This window comes from Stenella coeruleoalba (genome assembly GCF_951394435.1).
Source record: "Stenella coeruleoalba genome assembly, chromosome: 3".
NCBI classification, from domain to species: Eukaryota; Metazoa; Chordata; class Mammalia; order Artiodactyla; family Delphinidae; genus Stenella; species Stenella coeruleoalba.
Genome location: NC_137148.1, coordinates 167,781,367 through 167,802,472, shown reverse-complemented (window position 1 = coordinate 167,802,472; position 21,106 = coordinate 167,781,367). Strand labels below are relative to the sequence as shown.

The window sequence follows — 21,106 nt, the reverse complement described above, 5'->3', positions numbered from 1 at the left end:
CAGCCGCTGTCAGACCCCAGAGAGCCGCTTCTCCACCTCCTCTGGGACGCGGCTGCAGCAAACTGCGCTGCAGGTCAGCTGGCTGCAGGACTGACTGCTCCTTCCTGGGCTTCGAAACCACTTCAGATGTATGTCTCCTCTGGGCATCCCCGAGCAAACTCCCACCTCCAGAGCCGCTTCGGCTGGTCCTTCCTCCAGAAGGGACCTCGGGAGCCAGGTGTGTTTGTGTCAAGGGGAGGGCAGCGGGAGTGGCGGGTACCAAGAACTGAGAGCACCTGGAAGGTCCCAGACTTCGGATGTCACACCTGGAATTAATGACCCCCAGCTCTGTTACTTCCGGATCTCCCCATTTTGTCATCGTAGAACGGCGGCACCTGGCACACGTGGGATCCAAGGGTCGGCCCATCTCCGGATCTTTGGGAGACCAGCAGGAAACGGCAGTTCCTAGAGGCTGTCATCTGATACACATCGAGGAGGTGGCGGGGGCAGAAGCTGACCCTGGGTGAGCCTGGCAGGGAGGGCTGTGACCAGGGGTATCCCTGGGCTCCCGGCAGCACACCGCACCCTGCCTAGAGGCTGGCACGCCTCGGCGCCCCCTAGTGGCCACATCTGGGGAGAAGCCCGTTTCTCCCTGGACCTCCTGCGCAAGTTTGCTCAACGGACTGGCTTGGCTTCCGCAAACCTCAGCAATGCTTCCAGCCACTAGGAGTGAAGAGTCTGGAGGACCCCCACCTCGTTGAGGGCGTCAGGGGAGGCTTCTGGGAGGAGGCGATGTTTGTGCTGAGAGGTGAGTTGGAGTTAACTAGGTGAACAGGGAAGGGGAGGGTACACCTGGCAGAGGAAACAGCTCTAGCAAAGGTCCCAAGATGGGAATTGGAAGAGGGTAGGGAGATTGAGGGACTTCCGGGAGTCCAGCGTGACTGGAGCCTGCAGAGTGACAGGGAGTGTGGTGGCTGGAAAGGCAGGCGCCAGGCTGTGTTGCTTAGAGCGCCTCCGTGAGCAGCTGTATTTTTGACCTAAAATCACTGGTTTCTAGTCTGTGTTGGAACAAGTCCCCTTTGGCCTGTTGGGGCCGACCCGCGGGGGGCTGTGGTCGCTTGCAGGATCGGGGGTAGGGGACAGCTGAATGTGACCCAGTCTCACTGACACACACCCCCCCACGCACGGAAATCTACACAAGACAGAACTTTATTGATGTAGGGCTTCCTGGCGAGGGGTGTGTGGGCCCCAGGGCAGGGCCTGTAGCACCATGATGGGGGTGGCCTGGATGACATGGTTCCCCTGGGGCAGGCAGGGCACAGGATGGGGTGGATCTTCCCAGCTCTGCCTCCCCCTGTAGCTGGTCTGGTTAGGTGGAGGGTGTCAGGGAGGTCGTGCTAATCCCCTCCCCCGTGGCGGACATAGATTCCCCCCCAGCTCAGAGTGGAGGGGTAGGGCAGTGCTGGGGCGGGGGGCAGGGCACCGGCTGACCCCCTCCCCACCCCCACTCTTCACAGTACATATTCCGATCAAAGGCGGGGGTTGTGCTGGGGGTCTCCCTAAGGGTGGGTGGCAAGAGCATTAGGGCGAACAGTTGTTCCCACCTCAAACCCACCCCAGAGGGGGTCTCATTCTGAACTGGGAGACGGGAAAAGGAGGGGCCGTGGGCGTGGCCAGCCCCTCTCCATCCCCCTCAGCCAGGAGCCCCGCAAGAGTTCCCAATAAATAACTTCCGGCTCCGTCTCACCCTTCACTCCCAGCTCCTGCCCCCCTCGGGCTCCTTCAGGCTGGCCAGCTGCAGGCCTGGTCGCCCCACCCCCATCCCCAGCCGGCCCCCAGCCTTGGCTCCGAGGACCGTGCGCCCTCTAGCGGCCTTGACAGGTTTTGCAGCACATTTGGCGGAAGTAGGCTCGGCTGCAGAACTGAAATTTCAGCACCAGGGGGCAGTAGGCGACCTTGTTCACATCCTTGCACTCTGGAGGGGGCGGGAGAAGAGTAGGTGAGGGGAATCAGGTCTCAGCACCCCTTCTGGCAGCGGCGCGACCGCAGGCTGCACAGCGCTTCCTAGCTCCTCTGTGCCTCGGTTTCCTCACCTCTCAAAGGGGTCTTATACCAGTAACTATGTCATTAGGTTGTTTTGAGGATGTTGGGAGGGAAGTGCAGGTCTGGGGCTGGGACACCGTGCTACACCACGAGAAAAGTGTTCCTTTTCCAGTTATCTGTTTGGAGCTGTAATCCTTGCTCGTTTCCCTTTGTAACAGACTGAGGACCTTGAGCTCCAGAGCAGTCACTCCTCTCAGGGTATTTGTGTAGTTTGTGTTCAGGGTAATTGACAGTCTGTTCATGACAATGGACCAGGGTTCCCAGTTAGCAGTTAATGATGTATGACAGGGCCCGGTGCTAATAAAGGGCTTCACGTGGATTATTTTAGTCCCTCTCCCTAACAGGGCACTCCCTCAAGTGAATATATTAAACGCCTCTTGATAGATAAGAATACGAAGGCACAGAGGTGGAATGTGAATCCAGGCAGTTTGGTTCCGGTGCCCTCAGTAAGTAACCTATTGCTCTCTATGAAACATAAATTTACTTAGGTAGAAAAAAATGGGTATATTTAAAGCAGTGGTTCTCAAGGAGATGCGATTTTGCCTCCCAGGGGACATTTGGTGATGTCTGGAGACATTTTTCAGTTTTCACCACGGGGAGGAGGGGTACTATTGGCATGCAGCAGGTAGCGGTCAGGGATGCTGAACCCCCGACAATGCATAGGGCAGCCCCCGTGACAAGGAATCATCTGGCCCCAAACATAAATAGTGCCTGAGGCTGAGAAACTGATTTAAAGAAAAATATCGGGCAGATAATGTTATACATGGAGATGATCAAGGTGAAGGTCATGGAGGTGGCTGGAGGAATGACCTGAGTTTGGGCCCCCAGAAAAATCAGGTGCCTACAACGCCTGGCGCACAGTGGCACCTAATACATGTTGGCAGGCGGGGAATGGTGAAAGATGGTCTGGAGAAGACAGAGAAAGGCACTTCCGTGGTTGCAGAAGCTCTAGGGCCAATGGCCTGGAGCCCCAGCTCTCCTATCTATGGCGTCCTCTGGACAGGACCCTCCTGGTTCCCTCCCCGCCTCACATACCTTCCAGGCCGTCGCCGGGGGGCGCGCTGTCACACTTGGCCTCGCACTGCTGCGTGGCGGGGGGCCGCAGGGCGTCCGCGCACTCGCGTGAGGGCTGCCCTGTGTGGCTGGAGCAGCGCACCGGGCGCTGTTGCTGCCCGAAGCCGCACTGCGCGGAGCACTGTGGGGAGTCGCGGATGAGCCGCAGCCCAGCGCGGCCACCCACCCTGCCACCCGTGCCCTGGTTCCCGCCCTGCAGGGCGCGCCCGCCTACCTCACCCCACTCTCCCGCCACCCAGCGGGCCGGCGGGCAGCGGCGCAGGTTGCAGCGCATGGTCGCCGGCGGCTTGGCCGCGGGCGGGCAGTGCGTGGAGGGCAGTGTGGCGCGGTGATCTGCGCTCTTACAAAGGACGACACGGTGGCGGAGGCCCGGCCCGCAGCTGGGGGTGCACTGCAGTTGGAGGGGGCGTTTCATGCTCAGTGGGCGCCTCCCTCCCCGCTCACACAAGGAGTAGGAAGGATGCTGGTCCGCTGGGAGGTGAGGACGGTACAGCTAACTTTGGACCAGTCACGGCGCGGGGCGGGGGGGCTCACTAGGGCTAGCGGGAGTGGGGAGGCGCCTCAGTGTGCACCCGACAGGGGCAACCCAGGCCCCTCCCTGCTCTGCACAGGGCGGGAAGGGGCGGCTGACCTCCGACCAGTCGAGGGCGGCCCACTCTGGAGGGCAGGCCGGGCCGTGGCAGGCCTCCAGCACCGGTGGGCGCGGCTGCGGGCAAGCGCTGTCGTCCAGCGCCTTCTCCTCGGCGGCCGACACGCGGCGCTGGCACACGACGGAGCGGCTGCGCACGCCCGCATCACAGCTGCGGCTGCAGCGCGACCAGTTTCCTACGACCCAGCTGTGGGGGGAGGGTTAGTCTGAGGCAGGACGCCGGGCAGGCCACCCTGAGCTTGGGGCACGAGCAGATCCTCCTCCTCGTCAACAGTTAACATCATTGTGGAAGCTGGCACCGGGATGCCTGCTGCTCCCGTGCCCCACACCTCGAACTCAGAACAACTTTCTTCCGCACCCACGTTGGGGGCTGGGAGGCGCATCATCCCCAGGGGAGTTCACCTGGACTTGGCCAGGGAGCACCATTGCTCTGACTCTGACCTCACCTTAGGGAGCACCCACTCCTCTGATCCCAGTAGCACTGTCACTCCAGTGCTTGCCATCCCGACCCTGCCCCCTGGCAGGCACTCACTCGGGTGGGCAGGGCTCTGTGTTGCAGGCGCGCTGCCTCTTGGGTAGCTTGCTGTGGGCGCTGCAGTGGTGCGGAGCCACGGCTGAGCTGTCCAGCTGGTTGCGGCACTCCACAGCCTGCACCTGGCTGCCTGGGGGCGGGCGAGAGGTCTGCTCAGCCCTGCCCGACCCAGAAGGTCAGCCTGGTGACCAGGACCTGCCCCACCCCGTCCCACCCTGGCCTCACCGCCTGCACACTGGGCCGAGCACTTGGTCCAGGGCGCGTAGTGCCAGGAGTACGGAGGCAGCGCATCTCGGGTGATGGGTGCATTGAAGCGGTAGCGGAGGACCGGCAGCTCAGTCCGGGCCAGCACCTGGGGTTGTAGGCGGGGATCAAATGGAAATCAAGTTCGAGGCCCCACAAGGATGCTAATGTCCTCCTGCACCTTGCTCCCAGCCCTGCTGTTACCATGATGATGAGAGATGCGTTAATGGGTCCCAGGGCTTCTAGGCTCTGGGTCTGATCCGGCCCTTGTCGCAGCTGAAAGGTGGTCCCGGCCAGGGGCAGGCGGTGGGGCTGGGGGGTCCCAGGCAGCCCCTCCAGCAGCAGGGACTCCTGGTCCCCCTTCAGGGCTGGGGGACAGCATAGGGGTCAGAACCCCAGCCACGTTGACGCCGCCCCTGCTGACCCCCCGTCCTCATCCTCCCACCTCTGGCTCACCCAGGTGACTGAGGGAGAGGTTCAGGTCCTGGATGAAAATGTGGACGGAGCCTTTGGGGATCCAGACGACTTCCTCGTACCCTGGACAGTGGAGCTCAGATGTCACCCACTTGGCCCTTCCCTGCACCTGCCTGTCTCCCCCATTCCTGGTCCCTGATGATAACAACTAACCATTACCATGCTAAGCACGTACAGAGACATGCCACCTCATCCGCAGCTCTGACCTTGTGAAGGTAGATGTGTCATCACACCCACTTTACAGATGACAAAACTGAGGCTCAGAGAAACAAAACAAATTGCTCAGGTTCCACAGCTAGGAAGTGGCTGGGCTGGGATTTGAACCCACACTTTCTCACCTCTCAAACCATCAAAGTGGTCCGACCCGCCCCCCACCCCCCAACAAGCAGCAGGGCTGGGCTTGGGCAGAGGGAAGGGGGCACCGCGAGGCCCTGACCCACACAGGGTGACTTGGCGGTTTTAGCAGTCAGAGTCAGGTTTGCAGTGAGCTCCATCACTTACGACCTGGATGATCTTGGGACCCTGTGAACCCTCTATCCCTGCCCACCTGCGTCCCCGCTAGTTTATCTGTACCCCAGGACTGTCCCCTGAACTCCACACTTGGCCCTCAGTGTGCGTTTGGTCCCTTAAGCCCACCTCCCCTCTCCCACCTCACGGGGGTCTCTTCCCTTCAGCCCAAGGTTGGGAGGCATTCAAGTTCACCACACCCTGCAGCTATCCCCACCCCTAGTAAGCTCTGTGCTTCAGCACAGAGGGTCCCTCAGCCTCCTTGGGGGGTCAGGCACCTGCCCCCTCAAGACCCGGTTTGAGGCCCTCAGGATGGGGCAGGGGAGAGATTGAGGCCTCCACCCCCTTGGACACTCTAATTGCCGAGCTTTGGGCACCAAGAACCCAAGCCGGTCCCTGACCCTGACCTGGGGCATCACATCCGGGACCTTTTGGGGTCCCTTACACCCCAGTGGGCCCTCGGCTCTGAGGAGTTGCTGATCTTGGCTACTGTGGTGGGGCGAGCCCCGCCCCCAGCCACCAAGTGGGGAGTGTGAAAGGGAAGCTGGGGGGGGGTCTCTCACCGGCTCCAGGCCAGGCTGGGCTGAAGACCCCCTCGATGGTTTCGCAGGCGCTGCCATCACCCCCACACACTCTGCACTTGTCTTCCCGCAGGTCAGAGCCCAGGACCCGGTCGCAGCCCACGTGCTGGGGAGGGCAGTGGTGTGCGTGGGGGAATTCAGGGAGCCGCCCCCCTCCACCTCCGGCCCCCTCTCCCCTCCCCTCTCGCGGGGAGTCCCCTCCACCTTGCACTCGCCGCTGACACAAATGTCCACTGTGTCTGGGCGGCAGGGCGTCCCGTCCACCACAGCCGCCGCCCTCTCCGTGTAGAAGTTGAAGCCTTCTGCTAGGCACGTGAGCGAGCAGGCCTTCACGCCCCCTGGGGGGCACGGCCCCATCAGACTGAGGGCCAGACCCCAGACCCAACAAGGACGGGCAGGTTGGGCAGAGGGAGCGGGGCCTCCCGGTGTTCAGTCTAGGCGCTGCTGAGCCACATCCCGGGCGCTCTGGCTCCTTGGGTGAGGGGAGGGCTCAGGGCAGACCCCATGATATGGTCTCCACCTGCGGCTGTCCCGTTACTGCCCCAAGGCCTTCTGAGTCCCCTGCTCACCTCCCCGGTACGTTTTCCACGTGTAGAATTTTCCACGGAAGGGGACACTGTCAAATTCAGAGCACTGCATTTCCCTGAAGTCCTGGGAGCCTGGGGGACAGTCCTGGGGCACAAAAACGGAGAAGTAGGGAGGCCAGGTGTTGGGGGGGATGCAGTTAGGGCAGAGGCCTGGGGACGGAGAACTAATGCTCTGAGCAGGGGTGGGTTGGAGGAGTGAGGCTGGAGGCAAGGAGGCCAGGGAGGAGGCCGGGGAGGGGGCGTGGTGTCTGAGATGGGAGGAGGTGACTCATTAGAGTTTGTGAGCAAGCAGAGGATAACACCTGGGTTTCTGGTCTCAGACCATGGGGCCTCGAAAGAGCTGGTTTAGGAAGGAGCAAAGCCCACTCTTCGCGAGTGTGGGGGATGTGTGGACGGAAGTGTTGGACAGGAGACTGTGGTCTTTGGGCAGAAGGCAGTGCAAGCAGGGGACGAAAACTTGGCCACTGGATTTTGGGGCAGGGAGCTCGGGTCAGCTTTGGGGCAGGAGCAGGGCTTTTGGGGGGAAATTGGGCAGTAAAGGGAGGAACGCGTGTAGTTGGAGAGGGTTGTCAGGGGCCAAGCAGTTATTTCCAGGTGGGAGACGCATCTACTGCAAAAGTGTGAAGAGTTGGAAGGAGACAGGGCCCAGGGCTGGTGTAGGGAGGTCCGGGAAAGGAGGGGGTGGCCGCTGCAGGTTTCCAGAGGAGACGGTGGCCAGCTGGCCCAGGCTCGTTGGAAGCTGATATATGCCTTTCTTTTCCCGCGTGTAAGAGGGGCCAACGGTACCCGGCTTGGGATCCTGGGGGGACTCACATCGGTGTTGCAGGAACGGTGCCTCCGTCTCTCGCCCAGGCAGTACTTGCCCCCGATCGTCGGCCTGGAAATGGGGGTGGACGGCCAAGAAATGGGGCAGGGGGAGTAGGGGGCGAGGACCGCCCGCCCCGCTCCCCCGGCAGCGGGGTCTGGGGGCTGACCTGGGGCTGTCGCAGTGACGGCTGGAGGAGGACACGCCGCCGCCGCACGTCCGGCTGCAGTCGCCCCACGGGGTCCACGGGCCCCAGGCGCCGTCCACGCCCTCCGGCCGCGACCCGAAGGGGACGCAGACCCGCTTGTAGCACCACTGCGGGTGGGATGATGGGGAGGGGTGAGTCGGGCTTTGCGGACTCTCTGGGGCTTGGCGCTCAACCCTACCCCCACCCCAGCCCCCCAGCCGGAAGTCTGAGCCCTCCTGAGGTGGAGCGAAAGCGGGAGGGGGTGGGGGACGGAGGTGGGGTCTGAAGACCGGGATTCTGTCCGGTAATGTGGGGGCGTGGCTAGGGTGAGACACTGTTCAAAGAAGGGGCGTGGCCTAAACTTAGGGTCCGGAACGGGTGGTGAAGCTACTGTTGGGACGAGCGTGCAGGGCACGGCTTGAAAGCGAGTGTGGCCTCAGGCCAGGGGTGGGGCTTACAAGCAGTAGGCGTGGCCAAAGCCGATGGAGGGGTCTGGGGGTGGGGGTGTGGAGGCTCTTGGCCTGCGCTCACCCCCTTGTCGATGGTGTGCGTCTGGCACAGCGTGCCCTCGGCGGCCGGGATGCTGTTGGTGATGCACCGGTTGCTCTTGCTCAGACACCACAACTCGCTGCAGACCTCCTGCGGGCCAAGGCGCCCGCTCAGCCTCGCCCCCCTCCCACCTGCCTTGGGAGGACCGAGGCGACCCGCTCACTGCCGGCGGACAGTGGGGCCCCAGCGTTCCTTTCCTGGGTCTCTTTTTGCAAGCCCTTGTGGGGGCATGGGCTGGGACCTCTCCTCTGCCCGTAAGCAGCACTTATAAAACACCTAGGAGTGCCGCAAACTCCCTTAGGCACCACAATCCCCATTTTACTATGAGAAAACCAAGGCTCAGCCAGGTAAGGTCACTCGCTAGAAGTCACACAGCTCCTAAGGGTTAGTCTGGATCCTAACCTAGAACTTAGATCGCAGCGTCTATGATCTCATCCCTCTACAGTTCAACCCGTGGCGCCTCCCAAGTTTCTAGGAGAAACCTTGGGACCTGCTGAGAAATGAAGAGGAAGGATTTTTAGAATGGGCAAAGCAGCCCACCCAAGAGCAGTGGTTGAAAAATCAGGCCTGATGATGGCTCAGGTCAAGGGCCCTGTCTCTAATTCTTTTTCCAGCTGGTAGTTCTCATTGTTTCCCCCACCTAAACTGGGGAAGCTCCCAAAGCTGTTAATCTATGGAGGGTTGAGAGGGGATAAGGGCAGGCTGGGTTTATGTGGAAATTTCCTCTAGTTCTCCCAGTGAAAAATCAGCCCATCTTCCTCCTGAGTCTTACTTGGGCTGGCCCAGACCCTGGCATCAGGTCCTGTCCCTGGCAGGAGGCTGGACCAGTCCCAGGGAGTCACTCAGAGCCTTTAGGTTCAGGTTAATTAATACCCCTGGACAAGCCCCACTGGGTTCAGGTGTGGCCAAATTTGATCCTCTAGCCTACATCCCGCTCCATATCCCAGGGTCTTTCCTCTGAGAAGTGAAGATTCTTCTGTCCCCTTTTTACAATCACATGTCATCTTCTCTTAGAACCTGATCCTTCCAAACTTTGAAGATTTGGGATTGGACTGAGCAATGGCGGTAAGAAGGAACTTTCCTGTGTTAGCCTCTGAGAGACACCTGCACACACATGAGAAGTTTGGAGGGTTGTTCTCAAACCTGCTCCCTCAGAAGATACTTCTCATCTAAAAACTCAGCCTGGTTTGCTGGCTTCACTTGGCTTATGTTCTCCTGGCCATGTGTAAAAATATCACAGGCCCTGATCCCACTTCTGACACCTCTTAAAGAGAACTGCCTAATCCAGTCCTGCTCTTCCTCCTCTCCACAAGGAGGTGCCATGGTATACATGAATGAGTCCTGGGCCACTCATGGAGACTTCAACTCCACCACTGACTTGCAACACATTTCCCCTCTCTGGGCCTCATCTGTTAAGATGGGCCTTGTCTACATATGGCTGAGGGGCATGTAACAGAGTAGATATGAAAGGGCTTGCATAAACACCCTGTTATTGAGTAATAAGACCACAACTATCTCTGGACCAGGCACCAGGCCCAGCTCTTTACACATATTAACTGGTTTACATGTAGTCAATCATTTACCCCTTTGCCAGGAAGGCCAGGAAGATGTTCCTTGGAAAAATAAAAGGAAGAATCAATTCAACATACAGCCAGCAGTGGTCCTTGCTTGATAATCTGGCACTTTCTCCACTTACCCACCCCTTTATAAAATTTAGATTCATAGAGAAACCTAGATTCCAATCCCAGCTCTGTCATGTTCTCAAATGGTGACTTTGGGCAAGGCATGCTCCTTAGGCCTCAGTCCCTTCTTCTGCAACGTGGGGGCAACAGGGTTGTCAGGAGTTTAACTGAGATGATACATATCACATGCTTGGCATACAGTGAGCATTCAATAAATGTTAGCCATCGTTGTCATCGTTAGGACACCTGGACACAGCAGATGCTCAAGAGTACCTTCTGAACTCTTTAGGAATTGATCAGAGGGAGCTGTAGTTAGTTACCAGCCAAGTTGGGTGGGGTGGGGTGCTGAGAGTGGATTAAACATGAATTGATCCAGGGTTTGTCTCCTTGTCTTGCACTGGAGTAAAGCGAGGGCATTTTAACAGCTGCCTGCTCCCTGTTTTGAGTTAACATGGCCTTAGCTTGGGCAAGTCATTCCAGCTGATCTTTTTGAGTCTTGAGGGTGTGGAGAATTGGGACTGCGTCTGGGCTACGAAGGCTGAGGCTGTGAGGAGTTAGGGGGTGTGTTCAGGGAATTGGGGGAGGTAGGCAACGGAGGGGCAGACCCCGGATGAGCCGGTGGTCCCTGGTGGCTGAAGAGGGTCACCAGCTTCCTCGGGGGAGCTGGGAGCGGCATCCCCAGCTCACTTCTCTACGGGTGGATGGGGCTTTGGGAGCTGAGTATAATCCTCCAGTGAGAGTGGGGAGTGATCAGGAGGCTCAGAGCTCGTCCAGCTAAGGACTGGGGTCGAGAGATCTCGTGAACCAGTCAGTGGGGGAAGGAGGGAATGCAGACAGGGTATCCCTAGAAGGATCTCTCCAGTTTTTTGCCAAGTGGGGAAGATGGTTCATCCCCAGGGAAACTAGTTCCACCAAATCTGGATGTTTCGTTAAAAATGGCCCAGTTAGGGATCTTGGGACTTCAGTCCTGCTGCAGCAGAAGGTGGACCCCCAGGCTCTCCCCAGCTCAGTCCCCAAAACAGGGGTCTGGAGAACCAGGAGATCCCGTTCTTGTTCCCGAGCATTGTGACTGTGGGTGACACTCGTATAACCCCATGCACCTCTGTCCTCCCGTCCCCCACTGAGGCCCACTTCCCTTCCCAGCTCTTCCCACCCCCACTGCCCGTGTGTGGGGTGCCCACATGGAGTTTCCCACCCCCGGTGGCCCCCCCACCCTGGTGGTGGTGGCCCCCTCCCCTCCCAGGAAGGAAAGCAGGAAGGCTCTCTCTACCCCGTATTTACACTGACGCGATTTGACTCCATGCTGGAAGCGGCATTGTTCGTCTGCATCATAGGCCTGGCCGGGGGCCACTGTTGGGTACACGAAGTCCTGTCTGGGCGGCCGGTTGTTCAGGCAGAGCCCCAGGCCCAAGCTGTGGCGAGAAGAGAGCAGCTGTCACGCTGGAGGGCTGCAGGCCAAGAGCTCAGAGGCCCCAGCCAGGTGCGGGTCCCGGGGAGCAGCCCTGGGAGCACATGACCCTTCTCAGAAGCGGCCCTGATTGCCAGAGGTCCTCCCCTCCCCCAACGCGAGTGTGTGTCCCTGGGTGGGACAGGCAGGTGGGTCCTCACTCCAGAAAGCTGGTGATGTAGTCACGGCTGCAGGAGGACCACACAAACGGGTTGGTCTTCATGGTGATGTGCGCGGCCATGAGTTTGGCCGGGTCCTGGCCACGGGCCCCGCAGCTGTTCCCCACGCCGTCGTGGTTCATGCCAAACCTGGGGAGAGGAGCGGCGGCTCTGCCGGGTGTCGAGGGACCTGCCAGGCTCCTCCCGCCCGCCCCCTCCCGTGTCCCCGCCTCACGTGTGTCCGATCTCGTGGGCAATGGTGAATGCTGTGGCCAGGCCGATGTCTTCGTTGATGCTACAACTTCTCTCTCGCTCACACATCCCGCCCACGGGGGCCAGGCCTGGGAAATGGGCGTGTGGGGCTGCAGCTGGGGGCTCGGGACTGCGTCGTCGACCCTGTCCACTCTGTCAGGTCCCCACCCCCACCAGGGCCAGTGTCACCCAGCCCACTGCCTTCAGACGTGCCTGAAACCCAGGGGACCCGGGTACCTAGTGTGCCGCAGGGTTTGTTCTTGTAGATGCAGATGTCATAGCTGTGAAAGGAGAGGAGGGCCGTGAGGGAGCTGGGCTGACTCCCTAAGCCCCGCTGCTACCATCCTGCCTGTCTCTGGTGGCTGAGTCCTGCCTGGGAAGCGTTCCCTGCCTCAGAACTGAAGCCTCATGCTCTTGCCCCAGCTGGCCTTGGAGATGCTGGGGTGCATGAATGACCGACTGAATGAATGACAGAGTGAGTGAAGGATGCGTCAGTGTCCGAACAGCGCCACACATCCTCAGGCTCCCCAGCAGCCCCTCCCCCTCCCCGGCTCCCCAAGGGGGTGGCTGCACAGTCTCGGCCTCTTCCATCTCTCGGCAGAAGTGATCCCTGCTTAGACCTGGACAGTCCCCTGGACAGCTCGTCCCCCGGCTCAAGTCCTAGTGGAGCCGTCCCCGCCCCTCACCGTGTGATGAGCACCGCTGTGTCATGGTTGGCCACGCCGTTCTCTGGAATGGCATTGCCATGGCCGCTACGGTTCACGATGGATTTCTGCCACTTACAGAAGCTGTCCAGGGACTTCCCAGCATGGTGGGTGATCTCCAGGGTGGGCTGAGGGTGGACAGAGAGAGGTGCATGGGTACTAGCCACCCAGGGGAAGGTGGGCAGCGCTGGCGTGCAGGGGAAGGTGGGCCCCCCCCACCCCGCACCTGGTCCTCCGTGAGCAGGATGAGGCGTGTTACCAGGATATTAACGATGTTTCCCAGACTCGAGTCCTGGAAAAGTTTGGCAACCTGACCTCCAAGAAACAAGAGAGACCGAGTCTTAAGAGGGGCCCAGAGTAGAAAACAAAAAGTGAAACGAGGACAATAGCTTGCTTCGATCTAGTACCTACTGTGTGCTGGGGCTCAGGCTAAGCCTGCTGCGTAGATCTTCACAGGAGTACGTATTATCATTCCCATTTTACAGATGAGCAAACTGATGCTCAGCTGGTTAGGATGCGCAGCTGGCAGGCGCTGGAAGTGGGATTCAAGTCCGGCTAAGCCTGTCTGCCAGTGCGTTTCTTTCCAACTCACCCCTACCCTGCTCAGCTTGTCTGTCTACTTGTCCTCCTTCCTCCCTGCCCACCCGCCGGCTGCCTCTGCCCAGAGATGGCCTAAAGGATGTGCTCATCTGGCCTCATTCCATACTGTCTGAAGGTACCAATTTGAGCATCACCACCGGAAGGTGGAAGTGTGGGGGCAGGAAGCTCTGGAGACAGTGGTCAGAGGGGAGGAGGAAGTGCCCGGGGGAGAGTGGGCACAGATGATGGAGGCCACTCTGTGCAATGACCTTGGAGCCCTGAGCCATCACGGTCCCATGTGGAAACCCCCAGAAACCCTGGCAGGTTTTAGGGAACTTTGGAAGCCCAAGGGAGGAAGGCGGGTCCTGGGCAGAAAGCAGGGGTATCAGATATGAAGTTATGTCAACATAACGGGCCAACTGTCTGCGCTAAACTTCTTGTCTTCCCTTTTTGCTTTAGTGGAACAACAGCATCACTCATCAAGCCCTTACTGTGTGCCAAGTGCTCTAGCTGGCTTCCCTCTCACTATCTCCGACCCTTTTGTGATAGATACTAGTATAGCCCCATTTTACAGAGGCAGAAACTGAGGCTCAGAGAGGTCCACCGTCTTGATCAAGATCTAGGATGGGTGCTGACTCTGAGCGTGGGTCAGCCAGGTCAGCCTGTATGCATTTATAGGTAGGCGCTTGGGCGAGCCCTGCATGAAGACGGATGTGCACCAACGTGTGTACTGCTAACCTGGGCAAGTACCTGCAAGTCGCCCATTTATTTTTTTATACAGCAAATAATTACAGGGCACCTTACTGTGTGCTAGGTGCCGTGTTAAGCTTTAGCAGTTCACTGCATCCACCTTAGCCTTATGAAGTCAGTACTATTATTATACCCATTTTACAGATGGGTAAACCAAGGCAGAGAGGTAAAGTAACTTGCCCAAGGGCACACAGTTCAAAAGCGGCATAGCTGAGATTTCAGGCCAGGCTGGTTTGCTCCCGAGTCCATGCTTCTAGCCACTGTGCTAGGCTGCTTCTCTTCCTTCCTGGCCACAAAAAGCCCTCCCTTCTCACTTACCCTGTCCCCTCTCCATTCTCTTTCACTGGCCTCAGGTCAGGGATGGGGGGGGATGGTGACACCCCTTTTCCTAACCTCTGGAGCGAGCTCTATGTTCTTGGCGCCCCACGCCCAGGGAGGGGGAGGCACTTACAATGTTCATGATGGCCAGCACATACTGTTCCACGTCTCGGCGCCCGTGGTAGGCCACCATCATCTTGTCAGCCACCACCAGGGTCTCCACATAGCGCTCTCGGCTGACCGAGCGCTTCAGGCCTGGCTGGCCGCGCTCTGTTTCATTCCCGAGGGGCCAGGCAGGTGGCGGTTTCAGGGTGCGCAGCCACCAAGGCCGCCCCTTCCACGGTTTCTCATCTGGATGGACAATTTCTGGTCATTCTGCTGCTTGCTCTGATGGTCCAACTCCCTGTCTGATGATTCATCTGGCTGTCAAATAGCTCATTCTTTTGCTGCTGGTTCTACAATGATGTGGCTGTCTCTCTGCCAAACTGGTTGGTTGAACAGCCGCCCAGCATCCCATGACAATCAACATGACCGTGCAACTTCCCGACAATTCCACGGCTCGAATGGATGTGTGTAGCAGCCTGCCTCGCTGCCAGAACTGTGTGCTTGTACGGCTCCCTGGCCTTCTGACTGTGCAACTTTTTACTCACCCTGCTGCCAACTGTCTGGCTGTAAAACAATCCACCTGCCTGACGGTCTTATTGCTCGGCTGTCCCAGCGACTGTCCAATTGTGACACCATCCACTTTTCTGTTTCTACAACCCCCTGTGGTGGTGTGTCTGCCACGGTGTGCTACTCTGGGACTCTCAGATTATGCAACTAATTCAATGTTCCAGTGGCTCTGTCTTTCCACTGGACAGACATCATTTTTTTTAGCTGTACGACTGTCCTGGGGAATCTTCTGTTGTCTAGCTAGTTTCCTTACTTTCCCATTCCCTAAATGCCTGATGTTACAACTGTCCTCCTGCAAGTCGGGTTGTGAATCTGATCCTCCGAATGGTGGCTAAGGTCTCCTGGTGTTTTCCTTGTGCAACTGCCCCGATATTGGTTACCACCATCCCGCTGCTTAACTGTCTGATCAGACGATAATCCTAGAGATGGATGGCTTTACACCTGAGCGCCTGCCTGGCTGTCCAGCTGCCCGTCTCACTCACTGCTGGGCCATCGGACTACGGCAGCGACGGATGCGCTGTTCCACTGTCTGCTGCCCTGCTGACTGTCTGCACTGCTCCCTGGTGTAGCTGCCTGCCGACCTTCTGGATGGAGGGACACTGCCAGCTACCTCTGCCTCAAGGCAAAGATGTTGTGCACCCCCTTTGCCCAGCCCCAGAGAGAAAGATGTATGTACCTCTCACTCCACAGGCTGTGTCCAGGTGGGGGTGACGCAGGGAGGAACGCTTGTACACCACGTGGGGACCACTCTCCTCTGGGCCCCGCTGCCCCTTGGGCCCTCCTTGCAGGGGCTCGATTAAGTATTCTTCTTCATCTGCCACAATCAGGCCATGCTGGGGGTTGGGAAGTGGGACAGAGGGCTCGGCTCAGGTTCTGGTTCCCAGGACCCCTGGGACCCTATCTCTGTCTCTATGATTTAATTCCTTCCATTGTACTGGGTTTATGTTACTGTTCCTTGTCCGGTTTCTTCGACGTTCAGCTCATTAATCTTTAGCCTGACCTAAGGCTACACACTTTCTTCTACGGACTGCTTTAGCTGCATCTTAAAATAGCTAATCCTTTCGATTAGCTCGAAATGCTTAAAGAACTTCCACTGTGATTCCTTCTCTGACCTATATAAGTGTTTTTCTTAACTCCCAAACTCGTGGGCATTTCCCCCTACCGCCCAGAACCCTCCACTCACCAGGCCCCCACAGGTGCTGATGGCCACGTGGGAGCTGCTGGCCTGGCCCTGCAGGTGGCCGGCGTAGAGGCAGTGGGGCCGGGCGGCCCTCTGCCAGGCCAGGCCCTCTCGAGTCCAGTACTCCACGGAGACATGCCCCGCCAGGAGGCGAGGGCTGCGGGTCAGGTTCAGCAGGAAGTGGGTGCTGGGTGCTGCCACCTTGTAGAAAAGGCGGGACTCTGCTTGGGGCCCTGTGCCCCGACGCTGCCTCCTGGGGGTTGGCGGTGAGAAGGCCAGCAGTGCCCCGTTGTGGTCCACTCGGGTGGGGAAGGCGATCTCATAGCTCTCCAGACTGGACAGGAACTCATCTGTGGGTGGGGGTCAAAGGCTTGGGGACGGGCCCTGGGAAGGACCCCTGTGTCCTGCCCGCTTGGCTGCAGGGTAAACGATGCTGGCTTCAGTGAATCCTGAATCCAGGTCACCTGCTCCAAGACTCTGGTCTCACTGGCCCCAGGGCCTACCCCACCACGACCACCGGCCCAGCTGCACTGACCCCTCCTCAGTTCCTTGCTTGGTCCCCCACCACTACCCCCGAGCCACCCCTACCTTGAGACCGGAAGGCGTGCGTGACCTCGAACGTGAGGCCCAGCCCCAGGGCGAGGGCCCAGCGGAGGATCTGGCAGGCAGGAGCCATAGAGGCCACGTGTCCACATGTCTCTCCCCAGCCCCGGCTGCCAGCAGCCCCCACAGCGCTGCCTTCCCTGTTCACAGCCTGGGCAGCATCACCGGGATCCTGGGATGGGAGAGCTGGGTCAGCGGGGCCTGGTCCTGCTGCCGGGCAGAGCCAGTGCCAAGGTCCCTCACCAGGCAGACAAAGACACCTGCAGCAAGCCCTTCACTCCCAGCCTCACGGATGCTCATGGCATTCCCCCCTCCACGCCCCTGGTTTGAAGACTCTGAATGCATTTCCTTACTCAGTAGCCTCTCTGTCCCCCCCCTCCCCCCACTTCCCCACTATCCTCTGTATGCTCTTAGGACAGGCGGGGACCTTGACTCCGTGAGCACTTACTATGTGCCAGCGACTGGCCAAGCTTGTTCATGCCATCTCATTTCATTTCTGCAATAACCCAGGGGATTCGTTCATCGGGTGGCGACTGTGTGTAATACGGATACAGTCCCTCTCCTCCCACTCCCCCCCACCCCGTGGGGCTCAGTCTCACAGGAATGACAGATGACAGACAAGTAAACGAAAAGACGTGTAATTCAGATCAGGACACGTTCTTCATGAGAAATAACCAGGAGGCTTGCAAGCAGAGGTGGGAAGGATGAGAAGTGAAGAGACAGGAGACAGTGCAGTGGTCCAGGCAGAGGAACGGCAGGGGCAAAGGCCCAGGGGCAGGCAGGAGCTTGGTGTGGACCCAGGACCACAAAGGGCCAGGGCAGGAGGGCAGCAAGGGGCTGCTGGCCTGGGACACACTTGAAGGCTGGTCAGCGTGAATTTTCAACCCATATTAAACCCGAGGCCAGTGCTCGGAGCACCCCTTCCCCCGGGGGCCCTGCCTTCAGATTCTGTGTCACGGGTAGCACAACTCACCCCACCAGCGGGGCTGCAAACCCCTGCATCGTGGTCTCTCTTCCTGTGACCTCTCCTCCACCCTACATTTCCAGCCCGGCCCCTAGTCCTGCTTCCTCTCATTTCTCCTCGAAGCTCCGGGCCTGCCGGGCAGGTCTGTTTCTCCAGCATCTGCCCCAGGCCGGCCTGCCACAGACACCACTCTGGGCCACCACCCTGTGCCAAACCCTCCACCCCCCTCCTGTCTCCGCCCTCCTTCTCCTACTCTGTGCAATTTCCCCCTTAATCACATACTGTCTTGTTTTCTTTGCAGCCTGGCCAAGTCTGAGAGTCGATCCTCAAACAGGGCAGTTCAGCTCCTGAGAGATGGAGCCAGGTTTCCTCCAAGATGCTGACTTAGAAGCTGACACCCACCCCCCGTCCCCGGCCACTTCTGATTGGACCCCTCCACCTATGGGGAGCTCACTCCCACTCTATGACTGTGGTGCTCATTTCAGATGGGCTGATGCTTGGGTTTCTCTTTTTTTTTTTACCTTTTGGGGTCTTCAGTTGGTGGCGCGGTGTCGAACCTGTGTGTGAGTCTCTCTGGGCCTCAGTGCCTCTTCTGGGAGCCTGGACAGGGTGGGAGGGGGCAGTGAGGAGAGCAGAGCTGGGTCTGGAGTTCAGGGGTCACTGAGGACACCCTGCCCTTCTCCCCGGCCCTGGTGATCCTCCTTTTCGCTTTCATCCTCCCTCTGTTCCTAGTTCCCCATCCCCACCTCCCTCCTCCCAACTTCTGTCCCCTCCCATCCCCATCCCCTCCCCTATTCCATCCTTGACTAGCTCTGGGATCAAAGCCCCTTCTGTGTGTGTGTGTGGGGGGTCCCTCGAGCCCCCTCCTGCCTTAACACCCCTCCCCATGCCGAGGCGGCAGCATTCTCATTGCAAGTGAGGCTGGAGCCCCCCAGCCCCCCAATCCTGCCCCTTTCCTCCTTCCCATGCTGCCAGGCCTGGTGCGGAAGCTCAGTGGCTCTGTGGCTCTCTGAGTCCTCACCTCGGTCCTCTGAAGCTGGGCCCCTCCCCCCTACAACCTCTCCCATGCCTCTGGTGCTTCTAGCTCAAGTGGGGTGTGGGGAGGGCAGAAGGACCCAGCACAGGTGGTGGGTGAGGTGCAGGATAGGAGGAGTCTGGGGGGGGGATGTACAGGTCCAGGTGTCTGCCAGGGTGAGGCCGGGGGAGAGAATCTGGAACAGTGGTACAGCCCACAGTGGGGCTGGGAGGTATGACCTGCTCTGGGCATTGGGGGGACCACGAACAGATTGGTGGCTCTGGTGGGGGGGAAGAGAAGGCTTGGGGGTGGGTAGAGGATTACTGGGCCTGAGCCTGGGGTGGGGGGGCCACAGGATGTCAGCTGGGGGTCTCCCCTGGGATGTGTGTGGGTGATTACACATCCATGAGGCTGTAACTGTGTATATGTGACTTTGTGTGTGGTGTGTGCCCACGTGACTGTGTGTGTCTGCCCATGTGACCCTGTGTGTGACCGTAAGAGTGTGTTTGTGTGTGTGTACCCAGGCCTGGCCATCTCCTCCAGCCCCTCCCTCCTACAAGGCAGGAGGGAGATGGCCAACGTGGGGGAGGGTGCCAGCCCGCTGGAGGTGGGGGAGGAAATACCGGCGGAAACAGCCTCTGGAAACAGAGGCTCCATCCCATCCCCGGGATCCTGCAGGGATCTGCCGCTCTACACCCAGATATCCAGGGCCGGGCTGGGGGACAGGGCCGCGGAGCCTCCCTGCGGAGGCCAAGGCCGAGACTGCCCAGGCAGAGGCCCGGCCAGCCCAGGCTCTGCACATCTGGCCGGGCAGGCAGGAGAGGCGGCAGCCCCTGCCCGGAGAGCAGACAAAGGCCCGGCCTGCAGGAGGAGGGGGCCGGCACCCGGCGGGTCTGCAACCAGCCGCTAATTAAAGGCCCTGAGCTGATGGCTGGAGACACTCGGAGACAGACAGTTGTGGCCCCGATGACCAACTCAGGGGAAATGGGCGGCGCCACTCCCACACCCAGACACACAAACACACATTGGCAGCGACGTGCACGCACACACACTTGAGGGTGACCACACCTGTGAGGCTGGGGACCAACAACCAGACACCGCAGACCCACAAAGGACCCCCCAACACTCAGGACACGCTCACACCCTGAGACAAACATCCGAGACACACAACTACACGTTCCCCAGACCTATGTGCATACATACACACACAACCCAGAGTTACACACCCAGGCTTACGTGCACAGACACGTACACACTCATTTCCACACTCACAGCAGACCAGGAACAAATTCACTTAGTCCTCCAAACCTTGAGACCCACCAGATGCACGTACACACAGGCATTTACGCACATGAAACTCAGACACACACGGAGACACACCGGCAGATGTTTGGAGAGACACACTCATCCAGACATTTACACCCAGGAGATGCTGACCTACGTGCACACACTGGCTTACACTCACACTTCCGCAGACATAACACCCAAATCACACATCACACACAAATTCAAACACAGCCAGGCACTTACATTTTCACACAGCCACACACGCGCAGACACACGGCATTTATACAGACGTGGATGTCCACACACACACACGGAGCAAACAAACGCAGACAGGCGCTCCCAGGAACTCAGGGGCGCGTTGTGTGTCGCACACGCTTAGGGACATCGCACACCGCCACAACCCCCATGGCCCGACGTTCATCGTCCGGCGGCCCACGGCCATCCCCGAGCGACGACGCGGACACACAAAGTCCCCCTTAGTCCCGCACCCCCGCCCCGCCCCGCCCCGCGCCGTTACCCGCGGCCGGCCGCCCGCCCGGGCCTCCGCCTGCAGTCCCCGCCGCCGTCTCGCCGGCCCACGCGCAGGAAGGGAGGGAGCGAGCGCGGCGGCGTGGCCGGGGGAGGGGGCGCGGGGACGGCACTTCCTGAGCAGCCTGCCAGGGTTATAAAAAACCCCCAAACCGCGCGCCGCCAAGACCCCGCCCGCCGCCGCCGCCGCCGCCGCCGCCGCCGCCGGTGCAGGGCCGCGGGCTGGACCCGAGCCAGGGACCCGGGAGCTCGGGCGGCCCCGCCCGGACAGGCGCCCAGTCGTGGGGGCGGGGGAGGGATGGAGGATGGGGGTGAAATACGGTGGGGGCGGGGATAATGGGCGGCGGCGGGGGGGGGCGGGGAGAAAGAGGTGGAAGGGTGGGGGGAGGGGAGAAAGCCTAGGGTAGGGGGCTAGAGAGGGAGGGAGAATTGGGTAAGGGTAAGGGAAATGGAGGAAGAGGAGAAGGGGGTGGTTGGGGGAGGGGGAAGTTGGAAGGGAAAGAGGCGGGGCAAGGAGGAGGAGGCAAAGTGAGGGGGGGCGGTAAGGGGCAGGAATGGGGCCAGAGGGGGATGGGGGAAGAGGGTGGGGGAGGGGAGGGCCCACTCCCTCGCCGGCATCCACAGCGTCCACAACAGCTGTTATTTATTGAAGGCGAGTCCTCGCTCAAACAAGCATTTATTGGGCGCCTCCCGTGTG

At 59.6% G+C, this 21,106-nt stretch overlaps 1 protein-coding gene across 6 annotated transcripts; it reads right to left on the bottom strand.

Annotated features, from left to right (window-relative positions):
• Nucleotides 1-1,049: 1,049 nt before the first annotated feature.
• On the bottom strand, nucleotides 1,050-20,638 carry ADAMTS10 (ADAM metallopeptidase with thrombospondin type 1 motif 10). Of its 6 annotated transcripts, XM_079915510.1 has the most exons (26): nucleotides 20,399-20,638; nucleotides 18,101-18,179; nucleotides 16,601-16,787; nucleotides 16,016-16,362; nucleotides 15,509-15,665; nucleotides 14,294-14,511; nucleotides 12,740-12,823; nucleotides 12,496-12,641; nucleotides 12,047-12,090; nucleotides 11,793-11,898; nucleotides 11,561-11,707; nucleotides 11,223-11,364; nucleotides 8,253-8,360; nucleotides 7,704-7,849; nucleotides 7,543-7,606; nucleotides 6,712-6,814; nucleotides 6,347-6,480; nucleotides 6,125-6,248; nucleotides 5,037-5,117; nucleotides 4,785-4,948; nucleotides 4,563-4,689; nucleotides 4,338-4,467; nucleotides 3,788-3,992; nucleotides 3,371-3,547; nucleotides 3,118-3,277; nucleotides 1,050-1,954 (listed from the first exon to the last, which is right to left on the bottom strand). In XM_079915510.1, the coding sequence occupies exons 3-26, from the start codon at nucleotides 16,686-16,688 to the stop codon at nucleotides 1,845-1,847; spliced, it is 3,312 nt and encodes a 1,103-aa protein (XP_079771636.1). In that variant the 5' UTR covers nucleotides 16,689-16,787; nucleotides 18,101-18,179; nucleotides 20,399-20,638; the 3' UTR covers nucleotides 1,050-1,844. The 6 variants fall into 6 exon arrangements, with proteins under 6 accessions (XP_079771636.1, XP_079771637.1, XP_079771639.1 ...); XM_079915511.1 differs by lacking the exon at nucleotides 12,740-12,823; XM_079915512.1 differs by lacking the exons at nucleotides 1,050-1,954; nucleotides 3,118-3,277; nucleotides 3,371-3,547 and having other exon boundaries at nucleotides 3,853-3,992; nucleotides 4,338-4,463.
• Nucleotides 20,639-21,106: the final 468 nt, after the last annotated feature.